The 24,272-nt window shown below is 39.8% G+C and overlaps 1 protein-coding gene across 2 annotated transcripts in view; it reads left to right on the top strand.

Annotated features, from left to right (window-relative positions):
* Positions 1-24,272, top strand: part of RNF13 (ring finger protein 13) — a 109,541-nt gene that overhangs the window by 18,789 nt on the left and 66,480 nt on the right. For both annotated transcript variants that reach the window (XM_039487875.1, XM_039487876.1), the window contains exon 4: positions 8,222-8,347. In XM_039487875.1, the coding sequence (XP_039343809.1) occupies positions 8,222-8,347 (126 nt within the window). The remainder of the gene's footprint in view (positions 1-8,221; positions 8,348-24,272) is intronic.

Genomic DNA, 24,272 nt, shown 5'->3' with positions numbered 1-24,272 from the left:
ACTAATATTTTGAGATAATCCACTGCTCATGTAAATTTGAGCTGCAGCATCTGATATGAGTTACATCCTGTGAACAGCAGAGAGGAAGCCCTACAGAAAGAGAATCATAGTAATCTGATCTTGTGGGGGGTGGGGAAGGGAAATCACTAATTTCCATACCGAGATGTGGCCCTCAGACTAAAAAATTTGCCCACCCCGGATCTAGAGAATAATTGAGCCATGAGCAATAGCACCACAGGGTATAAGAAACAAATCTTAGGGTTCATTCCTGCTCCCCCGATGTCAGTGACAAACATCCCATGGATTTAAATAAATACAGGATTGAGCCCTATGTTAGACAAACTTATCACAGAATCATAGGACTGGAAGGGACTTCAAGAGGTCATCTAGTCCGGTCCCCTGCACTCATGGCAGGACTGAGTATTCTCTAGACCATCCCTGACCGGTGTTTATCTACCTGCTCTTAAAAATCCCCAATGATGGAGATTCCACAGCCTCCCTAGGCAATTTATTCCAGTGCTTACCCACCCCGACAGGAAGTTTTTCCTAATTTTCAAGCTAAACCTCCCTTGCTGCATTCTAAGCCCATTGCTTCATGTCCTGCCCTTCGTGGTTAAGAACAACAATTTTTCTCCCTTCTCCTTGTAACAACCTTTTGAAAACTTATGTCCCCTTTCAGTCTTCTCTTTTCTAGAGTAAACAAACCCAATTTTTTCAATCTTCCCTCATAGGTCATATTTTCTAGATCTTTAATCTTTTTTGTTGGTCTTCTTTGGACTTTCTCCAATTTGTCCACATCTTTCTTGAAATGTGGTGCCCAGAACTGGACAATACTTCAGTTGAGGCCTAATCAGCATGAAGTAGAGCGGAAGAATTACTTCTCATGTCTTACAGTACTCCTGCTAATACATCCCAGAATGTTTGCTTTTTTTGCAACAGTGTTACACTGTTGATTCATCTTTAGCTTGTAGTCCACTATGAGCCCCAGATCCCTTTCCACAGTACTTCTTCCTAGGCAGTCATTTCCCATTTTGTATGTGTGCAACTGATTGTTCCTTCTTAAGTGGAGTACTTTGCATTTGTCCTTATTGAATTTCATCCTATTTACTTCAGACCATTTATCCAGTTTTTCCAGATCATTTTGAATTAAAATCCTATCCTCCAAAACACTTGCAACCCCTCCCAGATTGGTATCATCCGCAAACTTTATACTCTCTATGCCATTGTCTAAATCACTGATGAAGATATTGAACAGAACTGGACCCAGAACTGATCCCTGTGGGACCCCACTCGTTATGCCCTTCCAGCATGTCTGTGAACCACTGATAACTACTCTCTGAGGACTGTTTTCCAACCAGTTATGTACCCACCTGATAGTAGCTGTATCTAGGTTGCATTTCCCTAGTTTGTTTATGAGAAGGTCAAGTCAAGATATACCATGTCTTCCGCTTCTCCCCCCATCCACAGGGCTTGTTACCCTGTCAAAGTAAGCTATCAGGTTGGTTTGACACAATTTGTTCAGGACAAATCCATACTGACTGTTACTTATCACCTTCTCTTTTAGATGTTTGCAAATTGATTGCTTAATTATTTGCTCCATTATCGTTCTGGGTACAGGCTTGATTACTTTAAGAAAACCCCCAACCTCCTAATTACTGTGGGCCAGAATGTGGCTAGTCTTTACAGAGCTATACAGTGTGGGAAGGTGCTACTAGGCAGTGAGGAACTTCCTCCCCCATCACATGGATCTGCTCTGCCCCATCCCTACTCTGCATTGAAACTAAATATCGTAGTTTAGCCTGTAGTCAGTGGGTGAAAAAAATGCAGTAGGTGAGTGTGATATAGATTTTAGTACATCATCTGATACAATGTCTATGAAACTCACACTCCAAATTACTTCACATTGACTTGGTTAGGAATGGCTTGAAAACTGGCAGAAGTCTCGGAAACAAAGGGCACTAATAAAGGGTAACATGCCACATTGCTGGGAGGTACGTAATGGGGTCTAGCAGGAATTAATGCTTGCTCCCATCTTATTAAATAAGTTAAAATGAAAGAGCAAGGTAATGAAATATATATGAGATACTAAATAGGGAAATGCTGTATGTACTGGAGACAACAGAAATAATACAAAGGGGCCTAGAGAGGTTACTAATGGGGACAGAAAATGGAAATCAGCTTAGAATAATGCAACATAATACCTCTAGAGAAAATCCATTAAATATCTATTTCAAATTAAGGGAGCAAGAATCGCCAGTGCAGGTTTGTGCTGTGTATTCAGGGGAACAGAGAGGGTAATCCTTTTCTCAGAGGCTACAGTATGACCATATCTGCAATTTAGGCAAAACATACGGACAGAAGAGAAACAAAATGGATTCAAGAGGAGATGGGAAATGGGTGATGGAGGAGGTGTGGATTTATGAATGAAAAGATTAAAGAGTCAAATAAGCATAGCATGTCTCATCAGCAACCTATTACCAGGCAGACAAACAGGTTATACTTTTAATGTCTGCATCACAATTAAACAGCCCCTTAACCCAAGCCCTGCAAGCCTGAGTCAGCAGGTATGGGCCAGCTGCAGGTGTCTAATTGCAGTGTAGACTTACCTTGTCAAGCCCCTCTACAGGAGTGGGAGGGAAGTCTCTGTAGCATGTACTGCAACGAAAATAAGAGGAGGTATGTAGTGGACAGGCCAGGGAACCAATGGTTCGGAACAGGGAAGGAATTGTTTTTTCTCTCACCATCCCCATGGAGCTCAGGGAGGAAATGTCATACAGTCAGACCATTTAAGCAAGGTCTTTGACCACGTCTACACTACTGACCTCACAGCTGTACTGCTGTGCCATTGTAAGGTCTTCAATGTAGCCACTCTTTGCTAGCAGGAGAGAGCTAGCCCCAATGAGCAGCATTAGCTATGCCCACAGGAGAGCCTCTCCTGTGGACATAATGCTGTTCACACCAGCACTTTTGTCGTTGAAACTTTTGTCAGTGAGGAGGGTGGCTTTTTTCATACCCCTCACTGACAAATGTTTTACCAACAAAAGTGTAGTACAGACAAAGCTTTAGAAGCACCTGCCAGTTGCAAAAGCCATGTCTGCGTGGCTTCACTGGAGCCTTAATGCCAGGGAGTGGAAACGTAAAACCAAAAACTGACATGGAGGCACAGGGCTTGACTTCTCATTGGTCCTCTGGTATCAGTGCAAATTCCAAGAGATCTCTAGAGTGTGTGGGTGAGCCATCTTCCTTGTGGGGAAACATCCTTCTCTCAACTGAACAACTGTAGAGAAATATTGCAAAAGGAACCTTGTATAAATTCACACACCCTGCCCCATGTTTTCTTGTAGGAGGGCTAATCTTGTGACCAGGGCTAGTTTTGTTTAAGCTAATATTATGTCTATACATAGCGCTTCAGTGTAGACAGTCACTATAACAATAGGAGAAGTTCTTCCATCGCTGTAGTTAATCTACCTCCCCAAGAGGTGGTAGCTAGATCAATTGAAAAAATCTTCCATCAACCTACTGCTGTCTACACCGGGGTTAGGTTGGCATGGCTACATCTCTCAGTGATGTGGATTTTACATCCCTCTGAGATATAGATATTCTGATGTAAGTTCAGTGTAGACCAGCCCTGTGACACAAGAGAAATTAATTTGCCCAAGTACATGCAATGAGCCGGTGGCAGAGATGAAAAAGAAATGAGGATTCTTAACTCTTGACCCTTTAATCATTAGACACACTGCCTCTCTTGATTTACTTAAGCCAGTTGCAGATGAGTGATAGGTGTAAACTGTCCTGATCCTTAGTTTCTGAAAGTAGTACTGAAACCCTTTCATTTTTCTGTTTATATTAAGATTATTAAAAACTGCTGTTATAGCTGCTGGTGTAAATTCAAAATGGTGGTAATTACTATTTGATGCTTATGATCAGGCTTTATCAGTTGATCTACCGATTGTAAATATAATTATTTATTAGCTACTGAAATAGCTGGTGCCAAAGAGTACAACAAAAGTAGGAAATTCTTCTTTCACTTACAATGATCCATTCATATGGAATCATCTCTGGCTGAGAGCCCTGGTATAACAGCTCCTTCATTAAACATTCTTCATGTTAGATGTTGGCATTTTCTTAATAAATGCCATCTGGTTTATTGAAACGTACCCTTCAATTTCTATATTTGCATGTACTTAGCTTGAGCAGCTATTTTTCTATAATGTAGCCGGGTATGACTTGCCTAAAGCTTCCCTCTAAAAGGAGATTAAAGACACTGATTTATTACTCTAATTAAAATAAAGTGAATATTTTATAAGCAATTACCTAATAAAAGTAACACTTGCTATATCTGTCAGTACCTTTCCATCCATTGCAGTAAATTTGGGGGAACCTAACCTTGGCTCCTTGCACAATGATGCAGAATTTGTAGTGGATATTGCCGTTAATAGTTCCAGATAGTGTAATGTGTCTGTCACCACAAACTCAGCAAAGACCCGATTGTTTAAAGGAACACTAATTTTAAAGATCATATATTTTTCAAAACAAAGTATCTTATCTCTAATTAGGATTAAATCTAAAGAATTTTAAAAATCAAATTTACTTTTCATACTTTTTATATTTCCCTTGGACAATGAAAAAGAATAAGTTTTGCTTTGGTTTATAGTCTGTTTTGCTTAGTGGAGCTCCTACATTAAAACAATGCTGCAATATTTGGGCTGTAGTACTCTAAAACAATGACACGTTAATGAATGTTGACTTAAAATGGAATTCCTGGAGAATTATTTTTCAAACCTACATGTATTTAAATAAACAACAATCAGTAACAGTAGTTGTCAATGATTAGACAATTACTTTGAAGAGTTACTATACTATACTTTTTAATTTTAGCCACAAACAATACAGTCCCTTTCTGGAGAGAGACAGAGTTCTGTGAAAATTGAGAGAAGTTTAAGGAATATGTATGAATGATGCTAATAACCTGTAAAAATACAACTTGACCATTGTAACTTCAATTTTCTGACCCACAACAGCACAGCTTCCTATAATTTGCATGTACATGAGAAAAAGAGTAAATGCTTTTATTCTTTTCCTGTTTCTCCTCTTCCCTTCCCACTCTCTTAGGCCTTGTCTACACTACAAAGTTTTGTTGGCAAAAGTTATGCCGCTTTAATTAAAACCACTGTTGCATGTCCGCATTAGTTCCTTGTGTCGGCAGAGTGCATCCACACTAACAGCTCTTACATCGATACAGAGAGCAGTGCACTCTGGTAGCTATCACACTGTGCAACTGGCCACAGGGTGCTTTGGGAAGAGTTTGCAACGCCTCATGGGGCAGGTACAGTGTCACAGCACTCTCTGTTCCACCCTCAATTCCCACCCCTGCAGCAGTCTGCCTGTGGCTGTGTTCCTAGTGCCGGGCAGAAGAGGAGCATTCCACATTAATGATTTGCTCTTTGTTTCCCAAATGGAGCAGCACACTCAGCTGTCAGATTCTTCCTGGAGCTTTGAAAAGGGAGGGACAGGACACATGCCTGCAGAGCAGCAGAGATCAAAACAGTGAGCAGAGCAGTCACTGCAGGCATTGTGGGATACTGGTCCTGTTGGGATCCAGGAAGTGTGCAGGTGGAAGCCCGCTCACTGCTAAATGACCTCCCTCCAGCCTAAGGGGAGGAGCCACAGGTCCTGGATTCTAAATAATTGTGGGGGACAACTACGGAGATAACAGGAACGGGAGTGAGGTCAAAGGGTTAAATGAAGGGAACCTGACGGGGACACTGAGCAGAGAACCCCACACAGCGCCCACTGCTTCTCGAAGGTGTCAAGGGAGCCAGCGGATGCCACCCAGAGGAACTCTGCCTGGATGTGTGAACAGACTGAGGAGTGGAAATAGGCCCCAGAGTCACAGGAAACCCCATCAGTCAGCCTCCTTTCCCTGGTTTTGTAGATTGCCATTTTGGCCAGGGCTAGGAAGCCAGTTATGTTGACAAAACAAACAGCAATGTCTACACTGACGCTTTTTCGGTCTAACTTTGCTGCAAAAAGGTTTATGCCTCTCATTGAGAGAGTTTTTATTTTGTCAGCAAAACAACAAAGGTTTGTTGCCAAAAGTAGTTTTGTGGTGTGTACACCTTTCCTGTTTTGTCAGTAAAAGGCAGCTTACTTCCCCCCTTAGAATTAGAAGGCCTGCAGCTATGGAAAGTTACAAAATAAAATAGAATCTTTTAATTTCCTTATATTAATATTTAAGATCTCCACTATGCTGAAAAGGCTTTAGCATGGCTGACTGCCTGGTATTGCTGTACTATTGATTGCCTGGTGTTACTCCTCTTCTTACTTGTCCAACAGGTGAATAACGTTTTATACTGCTTTAATGATCTTGTACTCTGTATGTCATATGGTGGTGCATTATTAATTAAAAATAGTCAGACTGGCTTGCCCAGTATAGTGTAATCTTGACAATTCATGGATTAAAAAAAAATCCACTGCTACATTCAAATTATTAATGTTTCAAACAATTCCAGGCACTTCCATTATGTCTTGCTAAGCTTTAGGCTTAAACTTCCTCGTTACCATTAGGAGACATTCAACCTTTATATTTAGGATATAAGACTGCAAAAAGACCATTTAAAAAAAAATTGATTTTTGACAACTGATATAATTTATCACTATACATTTTCATATCTTACAATAAGTTTTTTAAAATTTTGGACAACATATTCAAGCCTGCATGCCTAAAATTAGGTGCCTAAATCTGTATTAAGGCAGCAAAATAAGCAACCTGCTTCTTCAGAGGTACAAAGTACTTGCAACTCCAAGTGACATCAAGAGAAGCAGTAAATACTAAGCACTTCTGAAAATCAATCCTGAAGTGTTTCAAGTTCAACACCCAACAATAACTCTGGATTATTCAACACATTTGAAAAATGTTGACTATGATTCTGAATGACACTTTCCCTTTAAGGAAATTAAATTAAGATACAGCTCCAATTAATTCAGATGGCATCAGTGCCACTGACTTTGTCCACCACCATTTCAAATGCCAGAAGTTCAGGAATGCCAAAATATTGTACTGTGTATTGAAAAAAAATCTGGTAGGGCCCAGTTGTCTTCTCTGCTTGATAAGTTCAGGGGACCTAAAGTGGATGAAAATGGTGTATGGGTCACACACATGAGCCACAGCAGTTCTGAGGTACATTTCCACTTCCACTGATTCTTGGGAAGACCCTCTTCAGATACTTCATGGGGTCAAATCTCCATGTTAAGAGTAAAGTGTCAGAGATAGGGTTAAGGTTGCTCTCCAGAAGTCTTCCACCTTTGACTGATTTGCAGTTTGAGGTATGCATAGCATTTCTTTAAGCATTATCTTATGTTGCTTCCCTATCAGCATTGTGGTATTACCTTCTCATGAGGTAATAATGTCTAGGTAGCAGCCAAAATGGAACCATGGCAGCGCAAAGAGGGATTAGGGCCAGGACATTCAGCCACTATAAAAATGTCTCTATCCTTTCCAAGGTCCTAAAAATTGCAGAATCAGTGGATCTTAGAGCATCTGCAGATGAACAGGGTCACACCCAATCTGTGTTCCATGGTAGTGTGCAAACCAAACCTTATGGTGGGACAATTGAAAGAATGCTGCAGGAGTCAACATTCATGTAATTTCCTGGTCCTTTTATGATTTTCCCTCTTGTGGGGGATGTTATGGCCCTTAACTTCTGATGTGTGTGCATGCATCACTGCAAACCTTGTAAAAACCTTGCACATGTAAATGCAAATCTAGTAAGTACTTTTACAAGTATAGAGATGTTTGGTAGTGCTTGTTGGCTTAGTGTGCCTGTGGTTCTATTAATTACAGTGAGCAGGCCTTTTAAAAAAAAATCATCTTGGTAAGGTTACTGTATTATGTGCAGTGTTCCCTATACTGAACTATACATACACTAGAAATACTGCAAATTCTGAAGTGACATTAGTAACTAGTTACAAGCGAACAGGAAAATTAAGGGAAACTCGTATATATTCAGTTTGACGTGTTTTCTCTGTAACCCCAAGCAGCACTTTGGTATTAAAGATCTTATGTAAATAAATAAAATGTAATACAATGTAAAATTCACAGTGATACAAGATTGAGCTCCAGGAATTTGTTTGGCTTTCTTTTGAAAGTATGATTTTTCCCTAGCACTTGCGTTATGTCACATAGAGCTAGAACTGATAGTATGCTATGACTTTGTTTCAGGGCTTCCTAATAAATTCAAAACCAGAGAATGCATGTGAGCCCATAGCACCTCCACCACTGAAAGACAACTCCTCCAGTGCTTTCATTGTGTTAATCAGAAGACTTGACTGCAACTTTGATGTTAAGGTAGGCCTCTTTCATTTTAAAGGTTTGTAAAATTTAAAGCTGCTGGTATTTCTGAATGATGATCATAATTAATATAAAAAAGGACTCTCCCTGACACATGAAATGAAAGAGTCGCATAATCTAGAGGCAGCTACAGTAATCATAGATGTTGGTTAATTTGTGGCTTTTCACTTAAAATAACATGAAGTTTAATATTATATGCGCCATTTGTTCAGGAAGTAACATTTATCGCCGGTAAGGATGGAGGAATCTAAAATGAAAGGCTCTCCATTTGTGAGGTTGGAAAGTTAGAGACTAGAATTATTTGTTCTGGTGAATATCTAGCTTTAATATTTATTACTTTGATAGAGTGAAAATGGGCCCACTATATGTGGCAACAAGGACATGCTAGCCTCTTGGGCCTTCTCTGCCCTAACAAAAATGGTTCCTGTAATTTGCCACTGATTTTCTAGGATAAAACAGGGTTCAGGCATTTTTACCACCATGTGGTTTGTTCAGAGCATGGTTATGTGATACAGTGGTTAAAACTGCTGAACTCTGTCCACAGTATAGTTTCCACTGTTGCTAGTGCTGGCAATGGATTGTGGTCCTATATTTACTAGTATAGAGGCAGGCTTTCTGTCTTGTAACTGGTTCTGTACCAGACAGACTTCCACAAGAACTTCATGGGTTTAATACAAAATCTTGCCCCCTTCTGTGTATACGTTGTAGTAGGAGCAGAAGGTAGATATAGCTACTTCCGTCTCGCCCCTATGCAGCTTCAGGACAAGATTACAAGAATAATATATTGGGGCAACAAGCTACCGCTTTTACTAGTATGTTACAACCTCAAGGGGACGTGATCTCTTAGCTTGGGGAAGTCAGGCCCCAGGTTCCTGGATGCATGCTGCAGTATATGCAGTACTAGCTGCTTGTGTGTTCTTCTCCTTTTTGGGCAGCAAGGACACTCAAGAACATATTTTTCCCCATGGCCACCCTGAGTGATCCTGCCCTGAGCTAAAGAGAAGATTCTAGTGCTAAATGTATCACCAGACCCACCATGCTATTTGCCCATAGATCACTCCTAGGGGTTAGTGGAATTTAGCCCTTAATACCTTCATTCTTTTATGCTGTAAGAATTGCTGAAAAATTAAGCAAGTGGTTCAGGTTAAAGTTTGGTGTAAGACAAAGGGGCATCATGATGTTCTTAAATTGAACCTTAAGAATGGCAAACAAGTTGGAGCATAGGTGCCGACTCCTTGGGTGATCCAGAGCTGGAGCACTCATGGGGGAAAGTGGTGGGGGTTGGAGTACCCACCAGCAGCCCCCCTATCAGCACCACCCCCTCCCCCCAGAGATACCTGCCCACTGCAATCAACTGTTGTTGTGTGCAGAAGGATGGGGAGGGAGGGAAGAGGAGCAAGGATGTGGCACTTGGAGGAGAGGGCGGGAAGAGATGGGGCTGGGGCAGGCGGGACAGGGGTGGGAGGGGTTGAGCACCCCCGGCACAATGGAAAGTCAGCGCCTGTGAGTTGGAGAGTGTGATGTTGGGTGATCTGGATTTAAGCTCCTTAGCTTACGCAGATGACATTGTATAAAGATACTCTTCCCTACCTTGGTAAATTGGTGTAGTCAGCTTGGACTTACAACCACTTCATCTTGGAAAAGGGACAATAGATAAAGTAAAATCTTGTGTACCTAGGAAGCTTGATAAGTGCCGATAGTTCCAGCAAGGATAAGGTTAAAAGGAGATGTGCTGATAAAAATAGTATGTTTGGTACCAAAGTGAAAATTTATCAAACCAGTAACAGTATTACTCTGTGGTCTGGGAGCAGCTGCATTAAATGAAAACAGACATCAGAAGGCTAGAGGCAGTAGAGATGAGTGTTATTCGGAAGATGGCAGGTGTAAAGTGGAATGATTTTAAGACAGTTAGAAGGAGAGTAGGATGTGAAGTCAATGTAAGGGATTAACTACATTAAAAAGGATTACAATAGCTGGGACTCTATAGAAGACAAACTGATGACAGGATGCCAAAAGAGAGAGTGTGAAAGCAACGAAGACAGTCAGATCTAGAGTCTGATCACTGACTAGATAGTGAGATGTACACAGGAAGTGACCTGGCTGGGTTTAATGGAGGAATAAACCATGGCCAGGAATGAGTGGTGACACTGTGCTGCTCTCAGTATCTGAAAAGATGCTTTGTGATGAGAAGACTTTACATTTTATTGGTGTAATAAAAGTAAAAATGTGCATTAAGACCGTTACTAAATTTAGTTGAGCAAATTGTGTTCTGTGGTTACATCCATGCAGCTTCCATTGCAAGCAGTGGGCCAGATCTTGGGCCCACTGGAGTCCATGGGTATTTTGGCATTGTGTTCTACATGATAAGAATTTGGTCCAGTGAGTGTTTTTGCATGGATATATAGGGCAGAATTTGTACTTATAAGTACCACTGTACTTATGTCACTGGTAAAGTTGCTACCTAATCTTTAAGTATGTATTTAACAAAGAGAAGATATTACTCTCAGGATAGTCAGATACTTTTCAACATTTGTATTGATTTCTTGATTGTGGTTTCATTACCAATTGTTTTCACAAGCAGTAACTAACCTCATTTAAAAGGATTTCTATACTGGTGTTGAGATACTCTGTGCTAACCCCTACAGTCAATAAGGGGGGGCTCCATAGTTACTAAAAGGTTATCAAGGGAGTTGAGGATATGGCAGAAGCAACTAGAGATTAATAACTGAACATTTTGCCAGTTATTGTTGAAATCTGTAATTCTATTTAAACTGGGATGTAATGCTGGAACGAGTCAGTGAATCTACGGCCCTTTTTAAAAAAAAATGTTATTCTATATTTGCAGACAGATGGTAGAAATTGTGTTACTTTTTCTCCATTTAATCTATGTCTTCCCCATCCCTCTTATTCTCTTGCCACCAGTGGACACAGCAGCTGCTAAGAGTCATCTTGCTAGTTATAACTATAGCCTTTAGTGCAGGTGTTTCCAAACCTTTTCGTAGTGTGGACCGTGTCTTACTAGAGAGATTTTCTCATGGATCTCAAGCAGTCCTTCTGTTCACCATTGTGCAGATCACCCACCTCCTCATTTGCTACTGCATGACATCTCTGGGCAATTCCAGTAATTTTGTAAATGGAAAAATATTAACTGTTGGTAAATGGGTCAATATTAAATGCACCAAGTGTTTTGTCCCTTTGAAAACACGTAATCAGACTCTTAATTTCATCTCCTTCCCCATCTATACTTTTCCTCTCGCCTCCTGCCCTTGGCTCTCTGCTGACTAGTCCTCCACTCCCCCCCCATATACTTTTCTGCCACCTTCTTCCCCTTGCTCTCCTTGTCATACTGCCCTGCCACCTGGTCCTCTTTTGCCCACTGCTCCATACAGTGGTCACCCTTAAATTTGTCAATAAACTTTGACACCAAAATAACTTTACTCCAATTTTTGCAGTATTCAGGATATTTGCTATAGTAAATATAGGGAAATGCATTGGAATATTGCCTCTGCCTACTTGTTTTCAGCTGTTTCTTCAGGACTCCAAACTCTTCTTTGCAATCCTGAAGATGCAATGAGAGCCAACACAATTTTTTAAATAGGTTGCCTATAATTTCTAATTTCACACAAAATGGAGCTCTTTAAGCTAAATAGATAGTAATACTCAAGGAGTACAATAAGGCCTGTTTTCTAACCCTTTAATTATTCTTATGGCTCTTCTTTGAACCCCTTCCAATTTATCAACATCCTTTTTGAATTGTGGACATTAGAACTGGACACCGTATTCCAGCAGCAGTTGCACTGGCACCAAATAAAGAAGTAGGAGCATCTCCACTTTTCCCACTACCACTCATGCTTATTGCCACAGACTAGTAGTTGGCATGCATGGATGACAAGGCCCAGATTTATTCTGTTAGGACCAAATCCTGTAGCTACAAAAGTCAGTGGCAAAACTTCCAGGAATTACAGTGGGAACAGAATCCGGCCCTTGAATAATAAACAAGGGAGACTGTTTTCTGCCTGGGCAGGAAAAAATCTAAGGTTCAGACCTAACACAAGGAGAAGAGTTCAGTGTGGCTCTTTTGAGTGCTGGTGCAATGCACCAGTGGCAATCAAGATGGAGAGGACTAAAGGAAAAAACTGCATTAGGTATTCGTACTGTAATAGTAAAAACTATCCTCAAAGCATTAAAAGTGTAGCTGAGCTAGTACACAGAGGGCTAGTCTACACTTACCAGCCGGGTCGACGCGGTGAGTTCAACTTCTCGGAGTTCGAACTATCGCGTCTAATCTGGACGTGATAGTTCGAACTCCGGAAGCGCCGCGGTCGACTCCGGTACTCCACCACTGCAAAAGGCGATAGCGGAGTCGACCTTGGAGCCGCGGACTTCGATTCCGCAGCGTCTGGACGGGTGAGTAGTTCGAACTAGGGAACTTCGAATTCAGCTACGCTATTCACGTAGCTGAATTTGCGTACCCTAGTTCGACCCCGCTTCTTAGTGTGGACCAGCCCAGAGTCAGACAAATTCTCCTCTTGGATCTAATGGGGCAGCCTGGCTCTTAACAGCTTCCTTACAGCAGTCCTCTTTCCTTTTCCATTCCTATACAACATAGCACCCTCTACCATCAGACTCCATTACTGCATTTCAGTGATTCACATAAAGCACTTATTTTCTGTTAAATGAAGTGATATCAAATTATTGTGTTTCTCCTGTTAGTGTGTCAAATTCCCACAAAGTGCTTAGTATCTGCCGAGAGCCCACAAATCTCAAAATTTAGCTTGTTGAGTTTACGAAAGGTAAAATATGCAAAAATTTACTGTTGAAAACTCTAAGCTTTCTGTACTTCTTTTAAATAGTTATTTGAAAATGAACATACATCAGTGCAGCATTCATGGAAATCAACTAATGTACTCAGTTTTGAAACTTATTGGTTTACAGTTAAAATGATTGCTGTCTCATCTGCAGATAAGTTTGACTTGTTCATTTTCAGGAACTCATTAAGGCAAAGATTTCTCTCTTCATTCCTCCAAAACATCATAATTGTACTGGTACATGAAGCCCTATTATAACAAAATCTGTTAGTGATTATTTTAAAATCTTTTGATATAAAAGATTTACTGTGGTTCTGTTATTATCCTGTTGCCTTCCACTATATCCCAGGACCATGAACATCGTTATAGATAACAGTGATTGGTGGCATGTGTTGTTTCCATAGATGCCACACTTTAAAGTTTGCCTTTTATAGCACCTGTTCTTACTGTAATTATGGATGCAAAAGTGTAATTTGTGATATTATAAAAGTGATATACAATATTTAAACACAAGTGTACATTCTCTCTTCAGTACATCCTGGGGCTGTTTTGATGTTCAAGTTTTAGACATGAATTAGAAGGAGACGGCCCTTCATTTAGGGAAAATGTTCTTTCATGGCAAAATAATTGTTTGCCAGAAAGTTGCAGTGCCTTAGTGCTGTAGTGAATTGCACTCTTTGCTTCTGTTGGTGAACGTTATTAACATTATGACAGAGTGTACTGAGTCAATATGTTTTCTGCCTTCGACTCTCCTTTTCTTTTGAAGTCTCTTTCAAAATGGCAAGTGATAGATCAATGGAAATATAGACAGTGGATATGTGGTTACTGTGCAAACTGCATGATGACTTGCCTGCTAGGTGCAAACATGGCAGATACCACAAAAAACCTAAACAGAACCTATGGTGGTTGTCTCTGTTGGTACAAATGGCATAGGGAAGTGCAGGAGAGGTTCTGGAAGATAAAAATTCCAGGTAGAAAACTTAGATCCAGGACATCAGTGGTAGCTTTCTCTAAAATGTTCAGCCAGGCTGTAGGAACTTCAGGATTTCAATGCCTGGCTGAAAAGATGGTTCAAAAAGGCAGATAAAATTATTAAACACTGGGGAATATTTTGGCAAAGTGGAGCCAATGGAGAGGGGCTGGGTTCCACCATAATCCAAATGAAACTGCACTACTGGCAGATGAAAGAAATAAGATTTTGGGGTGTATTTAAGTTGAGTGAGGGGAAAGCTGCTAGGAGCTGAGGAGCCTGTAAATTGAACACATATTAAAGATACTGATAATAAAACAGTATCAGTGTATCCAGTAAAGGGTAGGATGCAAATTACAGCTGAACTAGAACAGGAAGAGTAAATTAAGAATATTCAAAATTCAAATTGGACATTTTATATTGATAGCAAGAATATTCAGTTTTAATTAATGATAAATTGTGTGAAAGGGATATTGAACCTCATGCTTCAGAGTTAAACCACTCAGAATGAGACCTAGTGGAAGGGTGGGAGTTGGAAGGGGAAGATTATTCCACAACTGCCTGCTGTGAGGTTCTCTGAAGCACTGGATACTGGCCTATCTGGACGTCGGATCTGATCCAGTCTGGTAATTCCTATGTTGTTATGATTATGTACACACCAAATTAAAAAAAAAAAGTAAACTAAAACCTACTCTGGGTTACAACATAAAATCTCACATCTGAGCAAGATTTTTAATGGCTAAAAATCCCTATTTTTCATGTTCTTCTTACTGCAAAAGTATGAATTAATTTTCTTTAAAGATTTTTTTAATTCATTTCTCATTCAGAAATTTCAGCCTAAAACAGATCCTTTGGGAGAGTTTTTAGCTCACTGACAGTAGGAGCCAAGAAAATGAATATGCCATTCCACCGATAATGCTTTGCTCTGCCTAGGCCGTATTTAAAAAGCCCTTGTATCCTTCCAGTCTCATCTTATTTTCTTTTTTTCAAGCTATCCCCTAGGCATGGGCCCTTCCCTGACTTGATCTGCTATGTTTCCCTTCTCTCTTTCAAGTCCTCCCTTAATCACACTTATTTTAAAAGGCCTATAAAACCTAGCCCTCCCTGACAATTTTTTTTTAAACAACCCTAAAATTCACTGTTCATTCACTTTTCCTTAATACTGCATTCCTTCCCCCCATCCTTTGTCTGTACATTGTAAATTTTTTATGGCAAGAATCTTGTTTGCTTACTTATCTGCAAAGTGCTTAACACATTGGTGCTACATGCATACTATTTTATTATTAGTATAATCTTTAATCTAAAATTATCTAAATTCAGTTTAAACAATTTATTCCAATTATAAGGAGTCCAGAGTTGGGTGGTTTTTGTTGTTGTTGTTGTTTTAAAGAGTTTATAGGTTTGTTTTGATCTACCTTCATAGTTTTCAATGTCTCTTTTCTTTAAGTGTACTCATAATTCAGATTCAGTGATATGGATTAAAAACAAAATATACATTAAAAAGAAATCTGTGACAAATATGGGATTTTTCAGCCCCTCCATCATGTAGGTCTCATCTTAGAATTTCACAGTTGTGTGCAGTAATGGAAGAAAATTGCTGTTACTCATTTCCTTTTCTTAGTATGTGCATTGAAGAGAGAAGAGTTTTATATAAAATATAATATAATAATTGGAGATATGCCAATCTCCTAGAACTGGAAGGGACCTTGAAAGGTCATCATGTCCAGCCCCCTGCCTTCACTAGCAGGACCAATTTTTGCCCCAGATTCCTAAGTGGCCCCCTCAAGGATTGAACTCACAACACTGGGTTTAGCAGGCCAATGCTCAAACCACTGAGCTATCCCTCCCTCCACATTTTTTAGCAATGGAAGTGACAAGATATTTTTCTGTCTAGAATCCAGAATCATGGCCTGTGAATCTCCCAAATGATTTGATGCCTATTGAAGCAAGGACTGCAAAAATGCAATTGCCAGTTTCCTTTAGGATAGTTAACCTCTTGTGATGAAGGGGGCACTGATTTGGTTTTATACCCCACTCTATTTGTTGGCCCATATTCTGCTGTCAGTTTCAGTTACACATTGGAAATCCAGAATACCATTTATTGCAGTTACCTGGGGGTAACAGAACAGAATTTGGCCAGGTGTGCTTTAGAAGTGGGCTTTAGCCCAAGAAAGTTTATGCTCTAATAAATGTGTTAGTCTCTAGGGTGCCACAAGTACTCCTCGTTCTTTTTGCTGATACAGACTAACACAGCTACCACTCAAACAACTAGCCTTATGCATTTTGCATGCTAACCAGCAATGAAAGGAACAACCAGCAATCTTTGATACAGCACTTGGGCGTGTAGAATGTCTACTGGAGTTGTGTGTAGGGTATTCAAACATTATATGGAAACAGCTATTGATTGGGAAATAATTACTATCACTTGGGACCACTGAATGTAAGCACTGCATTCTCTGATGTTTGGTTGGAAGAAATACAGCTGTCAGTAGAATGAATGCATTGTGTCCCTTTGTACAATAAAATTTCTTAACACACAATTTTGTGAATTTGCTGGGCAGCTATGGCCAAAGAATATTGGCGGCTGTTTTGGGAGTATTTTCAGAATGATTTACAGTATTCAGTTTGTAAGTTGCATTTATTATAGAGATGAATGAGTGCTAAAAATGGTATTCAAAACCTTCAGTTATGGATGGCGTGTTCTTGGAAGAGAAGCTTGTGCTCTGTTTTCAAGAGTGATGGGGGTTAAAGAAATGTCTTACATGCCACCTGCATGACAAATATGATCTTGGTAATATAAAAAAAGTTCAAACTTTAAGATTCTGATCATCACATTTTTAAATTTTATATCTATAATAAGGGAGCACAGGCATGATAAATAAGTGTACATATTCCTAGCTTTGTATTTTGGCTTTTCCCTTTCTTAGGGGATGGCATTTTATAAATAAAGCATTATTCTTGAAAAGGATTCTGCAGTTTTCTGAAAATGGAACTTGTCCCCTTCAGCTTATCACTGCCCTAGTACCGTATCTTGAGCACCCTGAATAACAGAAGGTCAATGGGAGTTAGTTGGAAGAACTGAGTTACCTTGAAGCCATTTGATACTTTAAAAGGTTCATGCTCTGAATGTTTTGACATATTGCTCAAAACTGGAGCTGAAGCCAGATAAAGAGCAGCCTTTCTAGCCTGCCTTACCTAGTAGCTTTTCCTGCCAAGTATGGTATGGAATCCTGGGGTAGATCTACTGTGTCAGAAAGCAGTTGCAATGTGCTTCTGCAGAAATTTCCATTGCTTTTGAGACTCAACTTATATTAAAATGTGCAACTGAAGCACTTTAAAATTATTTTACTGATTAGAGTGGGTTCACACTTGGGCAGTTGTAGATCACTTAGATATTTTTAGTGCATTTCCAATTAAAAGTACCAGGAAAGGGAAGTGCCAAGTTGAATATTAGACTATTACATTTCAGAATGGGTTTTCATTCTGTGTTTTGCATTCCTATTGGTTACTGATCTATGTCAACAGTTAAAACTATTTCTGTGATTTTTATGGTTGAGTCAGATCCTCAGTGTAAACTGGCATAGTTCCATTGGCTTCGGTGGAGCTACACCAATATACACCAGCTAGAGAATCTGTCCCCTTCTGTTTCTGCCAGTATCTTCTGTACGTATGCCATGGCAAAAGCCTCTAGTAGGAATAAATTAGGTTAGCAAAAGAAATGTTGGATTTTCCATCTTCGCCAACACTATTTTAGTATGAAGTACAGTAACTCCTCACTTAAAATCATCTCAGTTAACATTGTTTCATTGTTAGGTTGCTGATCAATTAGGGAACATGCTTGTTTAAAAGTGTGCAATGCTCCCTTCTAACATTGTTTGGCAGGTGCTTGCTTTGTCTACTGTTTGCAGGAAGAGCAGCCCATTGCAGCTAGCTGGTGGGGGCTTGGAACTAGGGTGGACTGGCAGCCCCCTATCAGCTCCCCTAAGTTCCCTGTGCAGCAGCTGCCTGCAGTTCAGCTGTCCCTCCTCCCATTGCCATGTGCTGCTCCTGCGCTCTGCCTTGGAGCTGCTCCCTGAGACTCCTGCTTGCTGTGTGGGGGAGAGGGAAGGAAGAGGGGGACTAATGTCAGGGTGTCCCCCTTTGCCCCTGCTCCTGCACCCCACTTACCCCATCTTCCATAGAGCAGGGGGGACACACCAGGGCTCAGGATGGAGGGAGCTTGCAGCAGCTGTGGTCTCAGCAAGCTGATCTAATTAACAAGGCAGTGTCCTTAAAGGGGAAATGTGCATATCTCCCTCCATTCCTGCTGCCTTGTAGAGTGAGAGAGTTAACCCTTGATGGCTCAGCCAATTGCTAGTTCATCATTTAGCAGTAAGGGAAATATCCCACCCTCTGACTCCTCCACCTCAACCAAGCTTCACAATCATCATCACTGTGTACCAGTATTAAATTGTTTGTTTAAAACTTATTCTGTGTGTGTGTGTGTGTGTGTGTGTGTGTAAATTTTTATAGATAGATAGATAGATAGATAGTCTTTTGTCTGGTGAAAATTTTTTTCCTGGAACCTAACCCTCTCATTTACATTAATTCTTATGGGGAAATTGGATTTGCTTAACATCATTTCACTTAAAGTCGCATTTTTTCAGGAACATAACTACAACCTTAAGTGAGGACTTACTGTAAGTCTGTATACTGTGGATCTGATTTATGAATGTGGAAGCTGCTTTCATATGTCAAATTTGCATGCCCACTTGATCTTTTTTAAAGAATAAAATTGTGTATTTGCAAACATTTATTTTCTGTTAACTGTGTCTAAACAGTATATTCTCAAGATCTTTTGAATTCATTCAAACTTTCAACTTCCCAACTGTCAGATGTACCTTGGAATCTGCCAAAATTAAGAGCAGTCTTATTTATAATTAAAAAAAAAGCCATCTCAGTGAGTGTGAGCATGTCTCCATCTTGTGGCTGGCCTTAACTATAATGCTCTGCTGCTATGAATAATAGCCATGATTAATACTCCATGCATCCATATAGCTGTATGATTGTAACACTGAAAATTATATGCATTTTGCAATCCCCTTACTGCAGGAGGGGTACGCTATCTGTAAATCTGACTTTATCTAGTTGTCTTTGCTTCATACTTAAAGAGAGACTGGTTTTGTATTAGTTGGTGAACTCTAACTTAGTATCCAGCATATGCCTCCCCCGGCTCACACCTCTTTATCAGCCTGATTGTTTCAATCTTCAAATGAATTCCATATCTAGTCATTACTGTTAGCCTTTGACTAAAATAAATATTTAGAAAGTTGAGTGGAGTGGGACATTGGTTTCCCGTTGTGGGAAAATATTTGAGATTTGGGAAAATTTTCTTATCCCAAATCATGACAAAAAATCAGTCTCAATTTTTCATTAAATGGCATATTGAAGAAATAATGTACATTCTGGTCAGTCAAAATGTTTTGTTTTGATAATTTCAAAATGTTGCATTTTGACAGTTTTTGTTTCAAAAATTTAGCCAATTAAAGTAAATTTTGAACTGGAAGCTGGAATTTTAATTAAAAAATGTCAAAAGTTTTCAATTGTTATATGCAGTGTTGTAGCCCTCTTGAACCTAGGATATTAGAGAGACAAAAGTAGATAAGGTAATATCTTTTATTGGCTGAAGAGGTGAACGCAACCTCTAAAGCTTGTGTCTCACTAACAGAAGTTGGTCCAGACACGCTTTTGAGCTTATCTTTTGAATATGAGCTGAATGTAAGAGGTATTTCCTTGCCTAAAATTTTTCAAGTCAAGTAATTCATGAAAACCAGCCTTTCCTGTTAACAGTTTGTTTTGATGAACTATGTCAACAGCTAAAACTTAGGATTTTATATTTGAGTCAGATCCTTGACATTTTTCAAACAGGAAAATGGTTTACCAGAAAAATTCCCCCAGCAGCTCCACCTTGAAGTTCCTATCATGACTAGAGCCCTGTTGAATAAACATGTATGAGGAAACAATTCTTGCCCCAAAGAGCTTACAATATAAGAAATATTGATTAGATGATTACTAGTTTCTCTGAGTATGACTGGATTGCATGGTGTAAAATGGAAACTGGTCCCTAACTATAGTTCGGATATGGTGTTCAAATTTGCAAGATGTCTTTTTGGTCTTTTAGAAAGTTCTGCATCTATTATACAATATGAAGATAGATTTAAAAAAAAAAAACTACAGGAACTAAGAAGCATCATATCTGATTTAGGACTCAGAATTCTCAAAATAAGAAAGAAATGCATTCTGATGGATGAACAGACCTCATTTCCTGGGGAACACTGCCAGATTTATTGATCAATGCGTGGCTAAAACTGGGATGGAAGCAGGGGAGACTTGAACATCTTACATCACTAGAATTAGAAACCAATTTTTGAGGGGGAGATTTTCTAGCATTAGTGATCTGGTTACTCAAATAATTCTGTTTTTCCACAAAGGGGGTTAGTTAATCTGTAATAAAAGAAGGTGATCCGAGTGGTATTGTTTGGTTTGTCATATCTATTTTGCATTCTTTTGAAAACAATATTTCTGCTGATATAGTTCTCTCAAGGACTTTCAAGAAATTGCAACAAAGGAGGATATCTGCAATATGATGGACTTTAAGGGTAGAATTCTACTCTCTTGTGCCTTGTGGTCTGAATTTTCATTTCCATTAATGATTCAATGTAAATTATATTTACATCGCTCTGCAATCCCTTTACACTACCATAATGGTTTCAAGTGACCCTAATGTAAATGAGAATCAGGCTTGTGTAGTCATTTGCATTCATACAATGTGGTTGTAAAGTGATATCAAGTCAGAATGTTAACATTTCCAACTGACTTTGCATAGGTATAAATGACTACCCAAGGTGCAAGGCAGTGGAGAAAGACTGTCATATTAACCTGCTTTTGCCAGGCTAAAGAAGATGTAAAGCCTTGTCTAAACACAGAAGCTGTACCAATTTAGCTACATTGGCTTGAGTGTGTTTTACTGATTTAACTCAAGTTGGTAAGAATTGAATTATCCTACATTGATAAGGCACCCTTAAACCAATTTGACTGTGTCCAGCCAAGGGGTTGCACTGATTTAACTACATCATTCACTAAAGTGATTGAGGCCTGGTCTACAAGAGTTAGACTGATCTAGCTTGTTGCTCAGGGCTGTGAAAAATGTGCAGATATGGCTAGGTTGACAGAAGAATTTTTCTGTTCATTTAGCTACTGCCTCTTTGAGAGATGGATTAGTTACATTGATGGAAAAAATGCTTTAGGCCTTGTCTACCCTGCACTTTCATCGTTAAAACTTTTGTCACTCAGGGGTGTGAAAGCCCCCCCTCTCCCCGCCCCTTGAATGACAAAGTTTTAGTGACGAAAAGCACTGGTGTGGACACTATCCTGCTGATGAAGCTACCTCCCCTTCCTGGGGAGGGCAGTTATTTTGTTATCAGGAGAGCTCTCTCCTGGCAACAAAGAGCAGCTATACTGTGTGCTTTACAAGAGTGTGGCTGTAGCGACACAGCCATGCCGTTGTGAGGTGTGTAGTATAGACATAGCCTTAGTCAACATAGGTGGTGTCTACACTATGTTGCTACAGCAGCATAGTTGCAGCATCATGGCTGTGCTGCTGTGTAGACATAACCTTAGTTAAATTGGCAAAACTCTTGCATGTAAATTAAGCCTAGATTTCTTGACATGGTGATATGGTCTTAATTGCCAGAGAGGATGTGTCCAGATTGACTCTTTGCTCTTATTTGTACTTGGATGTATTTTCCCTTTATTTGGCATGAGAGTCACACACTACAAAGAAAATTAACACATCACTGCACTTTCTCTTCCTAAACTTTTCACATTTGTTACCTAGTAGAACGTGCACTGCACCTCACGGCTGTTTTCACCAAGGCCTAGGTGCCTTTTATAGGTGATTACCCTTCAAAATGAAATGAAGCATCTGATAACAGCAGAAGTGATTATTGTGACTGCTGTATACCCCACATCACAAGCATTATTCCTGGTTTACAGTGGGACTAAACATCCACAATACAAGTCATCTAAAGAAAAACTCATACAAAGTGTTGACATTTCTATGCTGCTTGCTGCCTTTTAGAACCTATCATTGAAATCAGTGTGGCAAGATTTTGGTTAATAATTGCTTGAGTGAGGAGTATAAAAAGCAAATGATTATTCAAGGTATAGATAGGCTTGTGTGTAAAGAGTGATTAACATATAGACTAATATAGCCTCCATTTTATTTCTAGTCCATTTTGCTCTTTGTAGTACTGTTGTAGCTGTGTTGGTCCCATGATATTATAGAGAAAGTGGGTGAGGTAATAGCTTTTACTGCACCAACTTCTGTTAGTGAGAGACAAGCTTTTATGTTTACAGAATGCTGCATAAGCTCGGAAGCTCGTCTCTCACCAACAGAAGTTGGTCCAGTAAAAGCTGTTACCTTGCCCACCTTATCTTTTTGCTGGTCAGCCATTTTGCTCTTTCATTCCCACTGTGTGCACACCTCACTGTAATGAGCCCTCAAGAGGAATCAGCATGAATCAGGGCTTTCTAAGATTGATCATGTGCTCAACATCCTTCTTGAAAAAAGATGCAGGGTGGAAGCATTTTAATCCCCATTGTTATAGTGCTTTCCCTTTCTTCTTTCACTTCCCGTTTTCCTCCTTTTGTCTTCTTGTTCACTTACTTCCCCACTGCATCTCTCTCTCTCCTCTCACCTACAACCAGGCCTCTCAGTATGCCACACCCACTAATGCACTATCAGGCCATACTGAGGAGGTGACTGCAATGCTACCAACCATGAAGGTAGAAGTACTGCAGCACTTTCTTTTCCTGACTGTCTAGTGCTTCATCGTAGCACACCAGCCCATCATGTATATTTCAGAAGTCAACAGCCCCTGCAGCCTCCCCACACAGTCTAGTTGTTATATTTCTGATGCATTTTGATTTTTTTTATAGTTTTGCACTAGCAAGTCTGTGAAACGTTTCATAATTGCGAAACACCTAACATATTAGCAGCTCTTTCCCCTTGCCTTAATAAAGGTAGTTTATTTCATAACTTCTGTTTCCTCTGAGTAAAGAATTCCATCTTAATTTGTTTTTTACCTAGCAATATCCCTTTTGTTCTTGTATTTAACACTTGTTCAAATAGCCCTTGAACATCCATCTTCTGTCCTCTAAGAGTTTAATACCTAAGTAAATTCCTCTTTCTTCTTTTCCAAAGAAAGCCAGTTTACTGTAACAGTACACTCTGATCTTGATGCAGGTTGACATTTCAAGTTCCCTTATGGATTTCTGTCCAGTGTCCACCATACTGTGTCTTGCCCTGCTCACACACATGTAATTCTCCTTTGTTTTAAGTCCCTAATACCTTCACTGTCCGTCCTTTATAATTATAGCCGCCTTGTTTGGGGCCTAATTCACTGGAATAATTGAGGGTATTTTTTGATTACAGGAGCAGACTGAAGGGGGAGTGTCACAAAAAAAGTGCATTGGTGTACATGGGGGAGATTTTTTTGCAGTGTGCTGTATCTGTATTTATTCACATCTGTGGTTTTAAGGATAATACCCTCTTCCACTGTGACTTGGGTACTATGGGTAGTCACCTCTCCCACCAGCACATCACTACTTCTAAGAGCCATAGTCTGGGCTCAGGTTTGCTGACTGAATTTTAGCAGATTCCAGTTGCTTTCCTTCATTATGACAAAACTCAATTAACTGATGTTTAGTTTTTCATGCTACACATTTGTGCATGTCACACTTAGTTTTTTTTTTTTAATGTGTCCTATCATTGAATGGTAATGGAATCAATGGCTATGACAGTTATGACATTCAAGCTTCTCTGTAGTTTAACCTAATATATATGTACCTGGTCAGATGGAGTCAGGAAAGACATGGAGCAGTATCAGGACCTTCACAGGAAAATCCTTTGTTGCTAAGCTGCCATTCAGCAACTGTGAAAGAGTTGGCGGGAGTGCTAGAGCTGCTATCTGACTGCAAGTCTGCTGGGAATTCTGCAGAACTATAACAACTGACCAGATGCAGTGTAAAGAACACCAGGAAAGGCTGTTGGAGTACAAGGAGCTCTTGACCTCAAGTGGCTGAAATTCAGTTTCAGGGGTGG

Source organism: Mauremys reevesii, linkage group 9, assembly GCF_016161935.1.
Source record: "Mauremys reevesii isolate NIE-2019 linkage group 9, ASM1616193v1, whole genome shotgun sequence".
NCBI classification, from domain to species: domain Eukaryota; kingdom Metazoa; phylum Chordata; order Testudines; family Geoemydidae; genus Mauremys; species Mauremys reevesii.
Note: the sequence above shows the minus strand (reverse complement) of the source record. Positions and strands in the feature narration are given on the sequence as shown.